The following is a 17,150-nucleotide window of genomic DNA, read 5'->3' on the forward strand; positions in this document are numbered from 1 at the left end:
TTAGAGTCTCCGATGCAGGTGATGCAGGCAAAGTTTCCATGTGTATTTCTGGGGACAGCAGAGTGAGATAACCTGTCTAAGATTTTAATGGATAAATTCTGGCTTCAGTATTTACAATTTACATTTTACCTTTTGAAAAATGTATTCAGGCAGGATTAGATTGTTTTTTAGATCTGCATCTCTTCCTAATTTGCTTGGTACTGGAAGTTCTCCTAAAAGTAGGATGATGGTGTAATTTGAATAATTCTTATGTAACTGGGAGCAGCTACTGGGTTGCAGAGACAAGCAGAACAGGGGCTGACTGGCACCCTCCGTGCCTCGAGGTGAGGACCTCCTTCAGCTTCCCTGGCTGGAGTGTAGAAAAGGCAGTTTGCCCATTCATTCCTAATTTTTCCCCCCATACTAGTAGTTACAGTGCCTGGTTCTGATCTTTAAAAAAAAAATCTACCATTCTTCTTAGTTCATTCTTTTGTTCTATGTCCCGATTTTTAAATTGGGCAGAGAGTACTGTTTTGAGATTAAATCTAGTCCAAAATGTAAAGGAAATATCCAAAGACTTGAATTTTAGGATTTTTGATGTCGTCTGTATGGAGAAATAGAAATTTTAAAACTGTTTGTGTCCCCCTCCTGCATTTTTTCTGTTTCAGCAAAATGATTTGGTTATGCACAGGTTCTCTGAAGTATCCTTGCTGCTACTTCACATTCACACAATCCGGAGAGCGTAGGAGATCCTAGGTGGCTTGGAGGCCACACTTGGACCATTCCCGTCTGCTCTGTCAGGACAGGGGTTCACGGCAGTGTTTTTCCCCTTCCTGTGCCAGCAGTGCTCATTGGCTGCTTTGGTTTAGGTGGGGTGGGTGCCGAGAGCTGGCCCCTCATCACTGGTCATCGAGTGTAGAGTCTCCTGAAGCCAATTTCCATTTAGGTACAATTGTCTTCACCACTGTGTTTCTTTGTCGATCGGTGGGAAGAGATGATGTCGTTTTCTTGTGCATTTAGAAGGACAGAGATTTATGAAATCCAGTTTGGGTACCTGTCACTAATAAATTAGGTTAATCTAGGATCATGATTGAGAATGAAAGGTTGCATGTTTGATTTCATGAAGCAAAGGTAAAGGACATTTTATATGCTACATAGTGAAACTAAATATAAGGAGAGGAAAAGGGGATGGAAAGGCTCAATGGAGCTGTGCTGCTGTGGGGTGTGCGACCCCCATACCCGACCCCCCAAATTCACAGAGGTTCCAGGTCTCCTTTCTACCGAGAGCTAGAACTTGAATCATACTGTCCCAGGTTTCTTGGAAAAGAAGGTCCCTCTGAAATTTTCAATTTTCAATCAGTTTCAAATGAAACTGATGCTTTGTGATTAACTTGAGCAACAGAAAATAAAAGGGTCTTCAGGAAGATGAATAGCTTCACTTTTGTCTTCTTGAGCAACAATCCCTACTTTAAACAAAGAGACTTGTGAAATAATTTTTCTTTTGAAAAAGAAGTCCTGTGTGGTTTACATAAATACTGAAACCGTTTCCCAGATTCCACTTACTGCAGAATGAAGTTGTATGTTAGTTTATCTACTTCAGAAAAGATGAAGAGAGGAGTGAACCTTGCCAGCACTTGGGTTGGTTACCTTCCAAGGCACCCAGGTACTCCAAGGCTGATACCATCAGTCCTGAAGTGATTAGACAGCAGTAGTGCATGGGCTGGCTCCACAAGAGAGAGGAGAGTCTCTGGGCTGCTGTAAGCAGTGGATATTCAGTCTAAATAGACAAGAGAAATCCCACAGGGAAGAAAACTTGTTCCTGCAAAAAAAAAAAAAAAAAATGAAGAACTGCTTACTCAGGTCAAAAGAGGAACAGTTCTTTAAGTATACTGGTGAGCTACTGGGAGCAGGGTTCTCATAACTTTGGGGATTTCTGAAGGAAAACCAGCTCGTCTTAGAGAATTAATATGAGTATAGCCACTGTGAAGCTTTAGGATAAAACCAGACACTGGAATACATGAAAGGAAAATCTTCCAAGTCTCTAGTTTCTTTGTGAGGAAACTGAGGGTTGAAGTTTCTTGGTTTAAGTGAGTGAATTTGTGACATACATAGGGAGATTAGAGAGTGGGCGGACAATTCTAGAGACTTTCTCAAAGGTTTCTAACCTAAGCTTATTAAATTGCCAGTTGACCCTGAATGTACTTCTCTGACAGAAAGGCAACAAACTGCTATAATTAATCTGTTTGATTTGTGTATCTTCTTGTAGATGGTACAGATAGTGATTATATTATTCAAAAATTTTTAATATAAACACAAAAACAGAGTGGTAGCATTCACAAGAATTTTTTAGGAATTTTGAATTGTAAATTTAATAGATGATGTGAGTTTCCTTTTTTTTTTTTTTTTTTTTTTGGTAAGCAGGAAATCGGATGTCTCGCATACACTTGGACATCCAGGTAAGCAATCTAAAATATGAGGTGTATAGGGGTAAGACGGGAATAAAGACACAGACCTACTAGAGAATGGACTTGAGGATATGGGGAGGGGGAAGGGTAAGCTGTGACAAAGCGAGAGAGAGGCATGGACATATATACACTACCCAACGTAAGGTAGATAGCTAGTGGGAAGCAGCCGCAGAGCACAGGGAGATCAGCTCGGTGCTTTGTGACCGCCTGGAGGGGTGGGATGGGGAGGGTGGGAGGGAGGGAGATGCATGAGGGAAGAGATGGGGGAACAGATGTATATGTATGACTGATTCACTTTGTTATAAAGCAGAAACTAACACAGCATTGTAAAGCAATTATACTCCAATAAAGATGTAAAACATTAATTAATTAAACTGAAATATGAGGTGTAAACGAGGCCGTACAAAATACAAACCTCTTCTATGATGCCTCAACAAGGCTAGCACATCAGTTTTCCTTTTCAAGACTCATTGAGAAGACTTGGCAAGTACCAGTATAAGTGCTACAATCTTTGTAGCAAGTAAGGGCTGGTGCCTCTGGACGGCACTGGTGGGAAGGGAGACCTACTTCTGCCTTGAATTAGCTGTACGACATTGGACATATACATGCTTTGACTTCTTTGGGCCTCAGAGGCGTTTCCTGAAAAGTAAAGTATTGAATTAGATCACTGTTTATCAACATTTTAAAAGTCAAGCCGTCCTGAGTAAAAATAAAAATACTGCCCCTATCTCCACTCCCCACCCATCTCTTAATATTCTTTTATACTTCCGGTTGAGAATTACTGGACTGCGTGATCTCTGATGTCTCTCTCAGCTCTGGAAAGCAGATGAACAGAGGTTTTCATGTCATTTTATGGGTAGATGCACCTTGCTCCTTCTTAAAGTTGGAAAGGGCCCTTTCCAGAACTCAGTGTCACTCACCAAGAGTATTTATTGCCTTCAGTCCTGCCTTATGCATGGGCAACACCCAGAAGCTTGCTAGAACTGCAGAATCTTGGCTCTACCCAAGTGGCTGAGTCAAAATCTGCATTTTAACAATGCAAGTGATTCCTGTGCACATCAAAGTTTGAGAAATGCAGCAGAACACTGTTTTGTAACCTGCAAGCGGCGGTATTAGTGGGGTGTGGAATCAATTTAGTAGGCCACTACTAAGTCGCTACCAGCATTTCTTATTTAAGGAAATAGGCAAGAAAAGGTACTGTTAGGGTACATTTTATACGGTAAAGGAAAATAACTTCTACGTCTTTGCCTGTATGTGTATACAGTGTTTCAATCTCAGGCAAAAAATAAATTTTCTAGGTGGATCTCAGGCAAAAAAGAAAAAAAAAAAAAAAAGCCACTGCGCTTTGTGTCTCAGAGACAACCATTTGCTTAATCCCTTCTATTTGCTCACAGACATTTACGTAGAAATACATACACAGAGATACATAACAAAAAGCTGTCGTACACTAATTATCCATATTGCGTCAGATGTAAACTGCTAAATTTTACCATGAAAAAGCAATAAATGTGATTATTAATTTTTTTGAGTTGTAGTAACTCAAACATTTTTCCTGTTGATGTTTTACTTTGGCTATATACAAATCACAACACGGTCAGATATGATTTCATTTTTTGTATTATTATTATTATTATGGGAAGATTTCAAATACTTGTTCAGTTTCCTGAAAGTACAGATAATGCTTTTTTCTCCAGGGGCTAATTTGTGAAACCCATAATACTGCAAGCTTATTCACATGTCCCTTTGCATCTTGGAAAAAAAAAAATTCATTTGGGGTTTTTTGGGGGTAAGCTGGCTCATATTTTTCTAACTTTATGTTTAGTTAATCACTTTATAGTACTTTCAATAAGTGTTGTGTAGTGTAAAGAAAGTATATTTTTAAATAGGTAATTTCCACCCTGAGGACTTTGCAATCTCAGCAATAATTCTTTACTTACAAAAAATGCTAGAAGATACAAACTGTACTGTACATAGAGTTTTAAAAACAGCTCATTAGAGAAATGCAAGTCAAAACTACAATGAGATATCATCTCACACCAGTCAGAATGGCCATCATCAAAAAATCTAGAAACAATAAATGCTGGAGAGGGTGTGGAGAAAAGGGAACACTCTTGCACTGCTAGTGGGAATGTAAATTGATACAGCCACTATGGAGAACAGTATGGAGTTTCCTTAAGAAATTACAAATAGAACTACCATACGACCCAGCAATCCCACTGCTGGGCATATACCCTGAGAAAACCATAATTCAAAAAGAGTCATGTACCAAAATGTTCATTGCAGCTCTATTTACAATAGCCAGGAGATGGAAGCAACCTAATTGTCCATCATCGGATGAATGGATAAAGAAGATGTGGCACATATATACAATGGAATATTACTCAGCCATAAAAAGAAACGAAATTGAGTTATTTGTAGTGAGGTGGATGGACCTAGAGTCTGTCATACAGAGTGAAATTAAGTCAGAAAGAGAAAAACAAATATCGTATGCTAACACATATATATGGAATCTAAGAAAAAAAAAAAAGGTAATGAAGAACCTAAGGGTAAGACGGGAATAAAGACACAGACCTACTAGAGAATGGACTTGAGGATATGGGGAGGGGGAAGGGTAAGCTGGGACGAAGCGAGAGAGAGGCATGGACATATATACACTACCAAACATAAAATAGATAGTTAGTGGGAAGCAGCCGCATAACACAGGGAGATCAGCTCGGTGCTTTGTGACCACCTAGAGGGGTGGGATAGGGAGGGTGGGAAGGAGGGAGACGCAAGAGGGAAGACATGTGGGAACATATGTGTATGTATAACTGATTCACTTTGTTATAAAGCAGAAACTAACACACCATTGTAAAGCAATTATACTCCAATAAAGATGTTAAAAAAACAAAAACAGCTAGAAGGAAGTTGACCATGCTGGTATCCTAATTCCATTGGGGTGAGGCAGGAAATTCAGGCTTTGCAGAGGTGTTCTGAGCTGTCATGATAAAGGTAATGCTGCACTTCCCTTAGGAAATTTCCTTTTTTCAATTTGTTTTGAGTAAAAAGGAAGAGTTTGTTCTTGTCCCTTTGCAGGGCTCTGTGTCAAGGAACAAAACAGGTGTGGATTTGAAAATTCTTCATTTGAGACCCAGAAAGAGAATAAAAACACTCTCTGTGCACCTGCATTCAGAATCCAGAAGAGTAATCAGTTTTGTGCCAGGAGTTTGGCAGGATTTTCTGTTTACCGTGTTCCAACAGCTGGTTGTTATGAACTTTCTTTTAAGGTGGTTTTGGAGCTATTACATGGTCTTTTGATATATAAGAGATTAAATAGAATGTGAAATGCAACTTTTTACTGATTATATGTTGAAACAGAAAGATGTGAGGCTGTTAACCAACAAAAAGTCTCAATAGGTCCAAGTTATTCAGCTATAATATTTTCACCTGAAGACCACTCTGGCTATAAGAACTCTGAATATTATATCTTAAAAAAATTTTTTTAAATTTGTTTCTTTAAACTTTAGTTGTACTTCTAGTATAGCTTCTGTATTTACTGTATTTCCTCATAAACATCTGTGGCTAAATAGGGACTCTGTGCTTGGCTTAAGTGGTGTAGGGAGGTGGGACCACAGTGCAACTCCTGTCTGTCTTCTAGCTGTGCATGTAGCTGGGTGAGTCTTCTTTCTCGGGTCTGCTGATTCAACCTCTTACTCCATTTCTCTGGCTGTTGGTGCAGGTAGATAAGAGTACCCAGGGGGCCTGGCTGGGTTCTGTCGTGATATGCCTTAGTTGGAGACAGCCAGAAGCATCATCCAGCCTTAGAATTCGGAAATGGAAGGGAGCTTAGAAATCACCCAGTCTAACCTGCTCATTTCCCAGGCGAGGACCTTGTGCTGCCCAGAAATGATGCTCCAGTTACTGGCCAAGGCAAGACTGGACTCCAGATATGCAGATATTTCCATTCAGTCATTTTTCTTTTGTATGTAGAGAGGAGGGGGGAGAATTTCCTTAGGTTTATGTCCCCCACGAGCTATGCTCTTCATGTATCATCTTTAAATTTTCTATTCTCCCTGTGAGACTCTGAATAGTCATGTGTGACATTATATCCATATTCTATATCGATTTCTAGGTAATCCTCCTACCTTTCTAGTGTCATCCCCACCCCCCACCCCTTCTCCATCCCAAACATCAGCTTGTCCTAGCATACCCTTGAGCCAACCAAGGGAAGAGACCAAGGAAAAGAGGCTGGTCTTTTCCCTGGCTTCATGAGGAATGATGCTTCCTGTCTGTATCTTGGTCGGCTCTTCTCTCCCCACACACCCACCCCTTTCAGGACTGCCCTTCCTCTGTTTTTAATGACTTGCCGTTAATATTCAGCCCCCTCAGCCATCCACTCCCTCAGTGAAGCCGCCTTCAACCTTTCTGTCCCACGCCCTCTCATCCCTCTCATCTCAGGGATGAGAACTTGGTTGAACTCTTACTACTTTTAGAAACCATACCATACCACACCATTTTACATGATGCAATTAAGGGTAGATAAGGCCAGGAGCCCACTGTTAAAAGCTTTTCCTTCCTAATGAATGTGCTTTCTGGTAAGGAAGTTTTGAACCCGTTGTCTTAAGCCCCTCACTTACTTTCTTGGCCTTCCAGCTTTCCGGTGAATAACATATTTAAAGATTTTTTTTTTTTGTGATGTGGACCAATTTTAAAGTCCTTATTGAATTTGTTACAGTATTGCTTCTGTTTTATGTTTTGGTTTTTTTGGCCGCGAGACATGGGATCTTAGCTCTCCCACCGGGGATCGAACCCGCACCCCCTGCATTGGAAGGCGAAGACTTAACCACTGGACTGCCAGGGAAGTCCCTGTTTTTTTGTTTTTTAAAGACTTTTTTAGAAGAGGAGTTTTAGGATTACAACAAAACTGCAAGGGAGATACAGATTTCTCACCAATCCCGGGTCCCACACACTCATTCGCTTCCTCCATTATCCGCATCACTCACCGGAATGGTACCTTCTAAAATTTCAGTGCACGTCTGAAATTTTTTTTTTTTTTAATCTGATGGACTTAGGTAAAGAGATTTCTATGTAGAGATTGCAACTTTACATTTAAGGATGAGATTTGATAACTATCTTAGTGAACATTAATTACGAAGCCTTGGGAATTTTTAGTTTTAGGTTTTTTAAATAGCTAACATAACAACATGGACCTCTCTGCTTCGACAGACAGAATCCAGCAAAAAAATACTGAATAACCTATTGCTCAGTTTCATAGTTTGAGGCTACAAAGTTTGTTTCCAAACCAGGGGCAGTGACAATATGAGACCCAGTTCATTAACTAATTAGCTATGTGATTTTAAGCTTTGATATCCTGGCATCCAATGGGATTACCTGATATCGGCCCATTTGTCCTCCTTCCCATATGATGGGTGAGTAAGACCCTGCATGTGTGTAGGGGCACCATTGTTCTGGGCTAATGTCGGTGCTGTCCTTTCGCCTCCTGGCCTACCCGGAAGAACATCTGCTTCCTGGCCAGCTTCTCATCTCTCACTAACTCACCTCCCACTTCTCAGCTGTGTACTTTCCCAGCTCCCTGTGCCAGGAACTTTATCTTTCTCAGTTATTATTCCTAGCCCTTTTGGAACCACTCAGATGTCTAAATGGAAACAAACCAACAAAAATGTTCTGACTGTGACAAAATTGGCCTATTTAGATGATCTGCCCCCCATCCCCGTTCCATAATTCCCCTAAATTATTAAATTTGCTTTGTATATTGAAAGCTTTGGGAGAAGAACCAGTATATGGCATTAGTATGTTAGTGCCTTTGTGTAGTACTCAGTTCACGCCAGGCTTGATATTATACTATTTCCTGGAGAAATGATGATGTCCATGACTTCTGTCTGCTCTCAGGAGCAACTGTAATGATTATTTTGCTTCTGGATAAAGGAAAATAGTTGATGTGGTAAACCTCCCTGCTGTTTGGTGGTTGTGTGTGTGTGTGTGTGTGTGTGTGTGTGTGTAGGGGGTTGCAGGGTGGGGACAGGGATTATGGATTATAACCTTAAACTATAAGGATGACAGCCTTAAAGAAGACTTGAGGGTAATTAAAAGGCAGATACTAGGTTTCCCTTCCCTTCAAAGTATATTCTTAGGAAAGTTCCTAAGTGGGGGGGGGAGGGAAGAACAACTTCAGCTATAAGATTGGTCAGAGCACTATTCTTAAGCCTATTAGAAATAGGAAGGAAATAAGACAATAGAATTTATATTGACAGGTCTTTGTTTTTTAATTGTTCTTTGCTGAATAGAAATCTACAACAATGTACATGATTACTAATATATTTTTAGTTCACATGTGGTTAATCCCATTTTTAAAAGAGACTTAGATTTGCATTTATATAGAAGAGACTTCTTAATGTGCATTGGGGTGAGGGGTGATGTGATGGGGAGAGAAATAGATTTACCGTATGTGTAGTTGCTGTGTGTCTGTCTTTTAGTGTAGGAGGTGAGTGGGCTTTCCTGGTGGGATGGAGGCATCAGAGCTGTCCACACAGGAAGTCTTCCCTGAGTGCTGCCCACACAGGAAGTCCTCCCTGATTGTGGTCCACACAGGAAGTCCTCCCTGAGTGCTGACAAACCCTCTTCCTGCTGGTGCCCACACCCACTTCTGCAGGGAGTGCAGAGAGGTTCTGCTAACAGAGCCACCCATTTATTCACCACCAACTTTATTTTTCTATCACTTTAGGCATGCGAATTCAGCCTAGTTAAATGTTATTGTGAAAACTGAATTAGCTTGTTTTCCCTGCCCTTGGATAGATAACTTGATAGGTATCTTGTTTACCTGACCTGAAGCAGTGAGATTAGGCCAGAGAAGCCTGAGCTATAGACTCCTAGGCTCTTGTGGGATGGATCAGCACTTAGCTGTGGTCATTCAGCCACCCAGTTCCTTAAATAAATAGGTTGAATTTGTGAAAATCGTCCACATGCTTCATCCAAGGGGTGGAAGGTGGGGAGTGTCTTTTCAAATTCTAGGGCAGCTTAGGGGTTTTGAGGGGCAAAATGTGAAAGGACAACCAGTGATGAAAATGGAGTTTGATAAAATATCGTCCACTTGTAAGCTTTTTTTTTCTTTCTCTTTTTTTTTTTTTTAAGTTTGCGGTTCATGCTGTTGAGGCACTTGACTACAAAGTGTAATTGCTTTAAATTGATCAGGGTTCTGAAGTTGTAGATAAAGACTTGTCAGTGTTTGTGTTTCAGTCTGGGAGTGAAGGTTTCATTCTTCACTGGTTAAGTGGAGCCTTCCTAAAATGGTGACTCTGATGTTTGCCTGTAACGTGCTGTAGCTTTCCAAAATTGTTTGCAGAATTCTTTTAATGAAAAGATTTATAAGGTCGAATTTTAAAAACTGACCTTTTTAAGGGTTTTGTTAAAAAAAAAAAGCACAAGTTGACTGTTGCTCATTAAATTAACTTAAAGGCACCTTTGACTTTTTTTTCTTAAAAAAACTTAGCCACCAATGGTATTAAGTGTCATATTTCAGAAAAACTTGAATTTCATAACTTAAGTTGCAGGAAGAATGGGCACAGAAAAATTAAATAATATTAATAGTTCATTTAGGATATAGACAGTGTTTTGGATGCCATTTACAGTACAGATTAAGGGCTCTGGCTTTGTTGTCCAGCAGATCTGAGTTCAAATTGCAGCCCTGCCGCCTACTAAAAGTGTGACCATGGCACATTACTTAACGTCTCCTGAGACTCAGTTTCCTGATCTGCAAAATGGGAGAACAATAATGCATCTGTCTCGTTTGGATTAAGTAAGATGATGCACTGTGACACATGGCACAGTGTCTTGCACATATGAAACACGCAGGGTATGACAATAATTATTACCCTGCTCTTACAATTATCATTAACCCATTCTGAATATTTTGGAATAAACTCCTTTATTGTGTTTGCATTTTCTTCTTTGAACGTGAGGAAGTCTTTATCAGGATTTAAAGTTTTAATTTCAATGAGTTCTAAAAACTCAGTCTTTGATCTAAAATTTTCTGTACCAGAAAATGGAAAATGGACAACTTGGACTAATTTAATGCTTCTTCTCTTTAGTCATCAACTATTTCTGAGAGTTGATAATAGGATACATTTGAATTTAACCTTGGTCACCAGGACTCACCAGAGACCAGTCATCCTCAGGATGCATTCGGGAACTCCCGTCTCCCAGCTGGGATAGGAATACTAGGAGATTTCTTTCCCCCAACGAGTAGGTTAGAGAGAAAGTGGGGAGGCACAGACTGTATATGCTCCCCACCTACTTCCAGCATGGGAAGATATTGCCGTCATAAATATGGAGGCCGGTCAAAGACGCCTTCCATCAGCTGTGTAGATCACGGCTCTGCTTCTGCCAAATATAGATACATATATAAAAGCCTGCTCCTTCATGTCCAAGAGGTCTCCAGATAACTCACACGTCCACATGTTTCTTTTCATCGTGTAAGTCCATGCCCGACCCTCCACTTTCCACCCCAGAGAAGAGCAGAGATGAGAGCTGAGGCAGACTTGGGATGCAGTCTTTCAGATGCCTGCTGGTTCACTTTCTTTGGGTGGTGTCATCCCACTGCAAGGTGGGCATGGACCCAATCCACAGCTTCTGTCAGACCCCTGCAAGGCTTATGACCCAGGTGACCACGTTTCATCCCCCGACTGCAGCGCTGAACACACCAGGTCCTATGGTGAAAAGCTGTGTTTGAGACAAGCACAGGTTCTCGGATGTGAATCAGAGGCGATTTAAGAAAAACTACAGTCTTGCCTAGATGTCTGCAACTGTCAGTTTTTTGTGTAAATCGAAGGCTAGGGACGGGGTGGCGATGCATGTGTTAACTTCCCAGCCCCTCTGTTCTCCACTGAAGTGAGAAATAGAGGGTGCCTGGCTGATTGCAGGTTGCAGCTAGCAGTTACATTGAGTGACTTTGGAGAAGGGACACAGACCTCTGTGTGGCCCAGCTGGGGGTCTGAGGTGCCAACAGTGGCAGAGCAGGAGAAGGGCTTAGTTTATACCTGGAAAGCAGTTTTTTTATCCCTTAGAGAAAAACAGGGATGAGAGGAAAGGATTTGAGTTCAACTGCTTATTAAGGGCATAAATCAAATAGATTTGATAGGATATGATCTCAGGCAAGTTTTGTTTGGATTAAGCAGTGCTGATGTTCCTGGTTCAAGTTCAGCCTTCATTTATACATTGACTGTTGTTAACCCTTCTTGCAACTCTCCTTTCTGAAAAAGAATCCCTTGAGATAAAGTGGTGTTTGGACTCTGATTTTAATTTAGCAAGGGCGCTGGGCAGTGAGAAGAACAATCTCCATAGTGTATACATAGGCCATGAAGAAATGGTTACATGTCTAGATTCATGAGGTGCCCAGTGCCTCAGGATACTGTGGAGTTAGGGTGGCCGTGGCAGAAACTGGGTGCAGAGCCAGATAATCTATCCTGGAAAGTTGAGATTGCTGACAAGATCAGCAAGGTTATATTTATTGCAGGGGGTCTACTTTTTGAACTTTCTAAAGTGGAATTTAACTGTGTCCTAGAGATGCCTCATTTTCTTGTTTATGGTAGTAAAAATCAAGCTGTAAGATTTGAAAATCTTGTTGAATGTCTGGTGACTAATTTTACATCTTCAAACCGTTACTCAGTGTCAGTGATGCCCTTGGTTAGTCTCTTTATTATTTAGAAGATGTGAAGTAAAAAAAATTCCTGTCGTGGTGTGAAACTGCAGAGCATTTGCTGTGAGGACACTTTGGGGTGTGCTGACTCCCATGTCAAACTGAACCATTTAACTTCCTCAAAGGTCATGTGTGTGGCATAGGGACAGAGAACTGTGGTTTCTTTCGATTGGTTAACAATTATCTGATGTGAGTACACTTTCAGACATTCTTCCTAGGTGGCTGCCGACTGAAACCACACCGAGCCTGGCTTGCAGGCTTCGTAAAAGTTACCTTGGTTGCTGCCAGGCCTGGGAAGGTTTCCAGCTTCTACACCATTCTCACAGGGGTTAAATTTCACGAGGTTAGCCAGAGCGAAAGGCAGCCGACCTGTGAATCTTATCCGGATGTCTCAAGGAAGCCATGGGCCTGTCTTAGAACTAGGTGAAGTCTTCCGTATTTGAGCCCCTTGACTGAACTCTAACTTTCTTACACTTGAAGAGTAATCTTTTTTTTTTTTTTTTTTTTTGCGGTACGCGGGCCTCTTACTGCTGTGGCCTCTCCCATTGCGGAGCACAGGCTCCGGACGCGCAGGCTCAGCAGCCACGGCTCACGGGCCCAGCTGCTCCGCGGCATGTGGGATCTTCCTGGACCAGGGCACGAACCCGTGTCCCCTGCATCGGCAGGCGGACTCTCAACCACTGCGCCACCAGGGAAGCCCCTCTTTTTTTTAAGAATCAGCTCAAAAAAATTGTCAGCAACTTTCAATCAAGTGTCCTTCAGAATTTGAAAACCTTTTCAAAAGTCCAGTGATTTCTAAATGACTGTAGACTAAAATGGTATTATCAATAACTTTATGCAAGTTCGTTTTGAGTATCAGATGTGTTCCTTAAAGTATGTGAATAAAATCTTACAAAAACTTAGTCCTGTTTCAGGTGTAGGTAGAGAATATTCTGCTGAGTAAAATCCTATTATTCATGTTGAAGGAGAGGGTATTTTTGTAGAATGAACAGATCTTTTTTAAGGTGTAAATTAAAATCTGCGGTAAAGTAGCTGAAGATAAATCTGTATGCATATCTTGGTAACTTCATCTTGGTTGGGAGGTCATACAGCCTCTGAATGGTGCCGAAGCGGTTCTGTCTGGCGTTCTAACGCTGCCGTCTTTGTTTTCCAGCAGTCTCTGGTCCCAGCCCACCCCATGGCCCCTCCCAGCCCCAGCACCACCAGCAGTAATAACAACAGTAGTAGCAGTAGCAGCTCAGGATGGGATCAGCTAAGCAAAACGAACCTCTATATCCGGGGGCTGCCTCCCAACACCACAGACCAGGACCTGGTGAAGCTGTGTCAGCCGTAAGTAGAAGTTGTTCCTTGTGTTTAGCTCCTAAATATCTCCTTGATCATATTACAGAGTGAGATAAATTGTGTTATAAGAGAGGTTTAGTACAAGACAAATCTGTGAATGCTCATTCTGGTCACAGTTGACAGGGTTTCTAAGTTTTCAGTCCTTGGATGCTTTTTCAGTCAGCATTACGATCAACAGAATGCCTATATAATAAGATAAATTGGAGCATTTGCTCAGTAGAATTTGACTTTATTGGCGCATGAGAAGCAGGCTATGAATTGTTTAAAAACACGGCTGGTTCCTTTTTGAGGAGTGCTCATATTTTGTGGAAGCACCTCTCGGGGCCATTCTGTCTCATCATAAGAGAAACTTTAGTTGTCACTGTTTGTCAGAAAGGTAGTTACAGTCTAACTTAATCCTAAATGGGTATAAACTCTAATGCCAGGGGGGCAAAGGTAGTCTGTCTTCACTCACACCTGTAGTTTTGTGGTCCGGGTTGTTCACGCTCAGCTCTGGGCATTCTTTTTTTTTTTAATTAATTAATTTATTTATTTATTTTTGGCTGTGTTGGGTCTTTGTTGCTGCGTGCAGGCTTTCTGTAGTTGCAGCGAGCGGGGGCTACTCTTCGTTGCGGTGCGCGGGCTTCTCATTGCAGTGGCTTCTCTTGTTGTGCAGCACGGGCTCTAGGTGCGCGGGCTTCAGTAGTTGTGGCACGCGGGCTCAGTAGTTGTGGCACGCGGGCTCTAGAGCGCAGGCTCAGTAGTTGTGGCACACGGGCTTAGCTGCTCTGCGGCATGTGGGATCTTCCCGGACCAGGGCTCGAACCTGTGTCCCCTGCATTGGCAGGGGGATTCTCAACCACTGCACCACCAGGGAAGTCCTCAGCTCTGGGCGTTCTTAATCCCAAAGTTCCTATTCCTCTTCTCACTGCCACCCTTGCTGTGTCCTGAGATGAAATGTGCATACATGTATAACTTTGTTCCAAAGGAAATTTGCATCATATGGTTGTCGATAAATGGAATTTAAGTATGCTACTTTGCTGCAATCACATTAACTAAGGAAGAAAGCACTAGTTTAAACCAAGGAGCCAGAAGCACTGTACATTGCAAAGATCACAGTGTAAAGACTAAAAGCCTCCAATCACTTTAATCTATAGAAGCCTACACGTACAACAGCCTCTTTTATTTATCCAAAGACAATCATGGTCCCTCACAAACAGAACTTTATATAACTGTGGAAAAGGGTGTCCACTAAAGAATGTTTCCTGTTCCCTGAAAAGTATTTCCATTTCTAAACATATGATTAATAGCATCTTATTTTTGTTGTACTGGGTAAAGTATAAATTTATTACTTCTTGCTTTAAGAAAAAAATTTTTTTCAAAACTTACTTGGGCAGCGTTTGCCAACTGGAACTAAAAGTAACATCTGGCCTTCCATCAGGAGCGATGGTGGTTTTGCTCTGTTGTGTTTTTAGAGAGGAGGGTGGGACACTGGGAGGTGGTTCGTCAGCATCTGGAGAGCCTTCCGAAGGCGGTCACCCTCAGGACCCTCCCTCCGCCTTTCCTGTGTTACCCTTCTGATCAGCCCCTTTGGACTTTGACTGCAGCCTTTGCTCCCAGGGCAGTGAAATAATGTCCTGTGCTAGGGATGACTTTGAAAGCAAGTCCAGCTCTTGGGGTTTGTCATGCCTGACCAGAGTCAGATGGAATTTTGCCAGGCACACCCTGCCCTGTTGCAGCTGTTCAAGACCACAAATAGGCCTTTTTGCTATCTTGTCTGCTGTTGACCTTTACAGCCATCTTCCTCTGCTTTTGCAACATAATTACAGGTAGATAGAGCACCTAAAGTCTAAGGAGCTAAAAATATAACTTTGTAGGACACAAAAGAATGAAATTAACCCTCACATTCTTGAGGTGTAAGAGAAGGGGAAAGGATTTCAGAAGACAAATTGTTCCTCAGCTAGTTTTGAATCCTGTAAGGTGAGTTGTAACATTAAGGGGATAGAGTTAAACAACCGTAAAATAATAGAGTAATACCATGTTTTACATGCAGTAAATATGTATTTGAAAAATTAAACCAGCAGTTTTTTTACTGAGTCAAATCATATTCCAAATGCAGCAGAAGAGCATTTGATCATCTTTCCTGAAAAATTCATTCCTTTGTTGTTGTTGGTCTCTCTGACATACGTGGATTTTCTCAGCACGTGTAGACATCAGTCTCTTCGCTGTTATCAATAGCAGCAATAATGGTTTGCCACTCACTCTCTCCTATCATTTGCAAAACCCCAGGTTTGATATTTAGCTCTGATGATAGTTTTCTTTATGTTATTATACAGAGGCAAGACATACAGTAATAGAGAACTCTATGTCAATATCTGCTGAAAGCTTTGTTCCATTTAACACAGAGCATCTAATAAGTACCAGATTTGTCTGGTTGACAATTTTGTGTCTTAAAATGTGGAGAGAGCAAAAAGGAGCATTCCTGTTCTGGACTTAATTGTTTCCAGTAAAGAATAGCTAGTTGGCCACATGGAAGTGACAAGAACCTTATGGAAAAGTGACTCATCCTAGAGCTTAAAAAACTGAGTGGACATAATTAGAGATTTTTTAGAAAAGTTTCAGAAGCTTCTCAGAAAAGATAGGTGTAAATTCATAGCTCTAAAAAATATATATTTTAGAAATAAAAATTTAGCACTGTAATTTACAAATTAATGTGAATTGTAGGAGGGGCAACAATTGAAACAAGTAATTTGGGTCTCTAGGGGACTTGGATATTTGAGAGGGTTATGTAACAGAAAAATGGAGAAAGATACCTAAGAATGTTTGCAACAGGGACTTGATAACATACAAACAATGCATGAAACCTGAAGGCAAGAATGACATGAGGATTGTGAAAACTGGAGAGGGAGACAGAAAGTATTTATAAAAAGCTGTGTTTGGAGTAGAACATACAGATGCTGTAATGTTAGAAAAAAATGACAGCGAAAAAGCAGATGTCAACACAAGAGATGGCAGTGAAAAAGCAGCCTCAGCCCCAGTCAGAGAGGGACTTGGGACACTAGAAAGTGTAGGTCAACATGGCTGAGAGAAAGGGGGCTCACACTGGAGGGTAGTCAGTTTCGGTGACTTGAAGGACACTGGTCTGAAGGACTGGGCTGTGGGATGTGACAGGGGTGATGGTGGTCAGGGGATAGGGAGTAAAAGGAGATCAGTTTTCTAAGAGGATTTGATAAAAGAAGCTGACCAGCTCTAGCGAACTTCTGCACTGTGATGTGTGTATATATAGGAAGTCTTGTTGGGACCTCCTGGCCACTCTGGCTGCTGCAGCTCTGCACCCTATGTCTAACGTGTTATCTGCCCAAAAGGAAGACATCAGTCCAGTTAACCAGCACATTTAGGAAATGGAATGAGCTGGGTGACAGAAAGGACTCATCTTTTACCCCCTGACCTTTAGATAATCTTCATTCTCCGCCTTCTCTAAAAGCAAGCCAAACAAAAAACTTTGCCTGACTGTGTTGCCCTTCCAACTTCTCCGGCAGATTTTCTAGGCAGATGAGCTGATGGCTGTTGGTGCTGCCATTTTCTCACTACCTTAACCCTTTGCATTTTTCTTTCAAGTTTCAGCCGAAACTGCATGGCGTCTTCCATCTCCCTTATTTCCTCTGGCTTGTTTTCACTGTTGTGCACATCTCCTC

The 17,150-nt window shown here is 41.5% G+C and overlaps 1 protein-coding gene across 12 annotated transcripts in view; it reads left to right on the forward strand.

The window, feature by feature from the left end:
• Window positions 1–17,150, forward strand: part of RBMS1 (RNA binding motif single stranded interacting protein 1) — a 212,148-nt gene that overhangs the window by 104,324 nt on the left and 90,674 nt on the right. For 9 of the 12 annotated variants that reach the window (XM_081241871.1, XM_081241875.1, XM_081241869.1 and 6 more), the window contains exon 2: window positions 13,289–13,464. In XM_081241871.1, coding sequence (XP_081097997.1) covers window positions 13,289–13,464 — 176 coding nt within the window. The remainder of the gene's footprint in view (window positions 1–13,288; window positions 13,465–17,150) is intronic. The other 3 variants (XM_081241873.1, XM_081241877.1, XM_081241876.1) reach the window with 1 other exon arrangement.

This window comes from Mesoplodon bidens (assembly GCF_964165515.1).
Source record: "Mesoplodon bidens genome assembly, chromosome: 8".
Classification (NCBI taxonomy): domain Eukaryota; kingdom Metazoa; phylum Chordata; class Mammalia; order Artiodactyla; family Ziphiidae; genus Mesoplodon; species Mesoplodon bidens.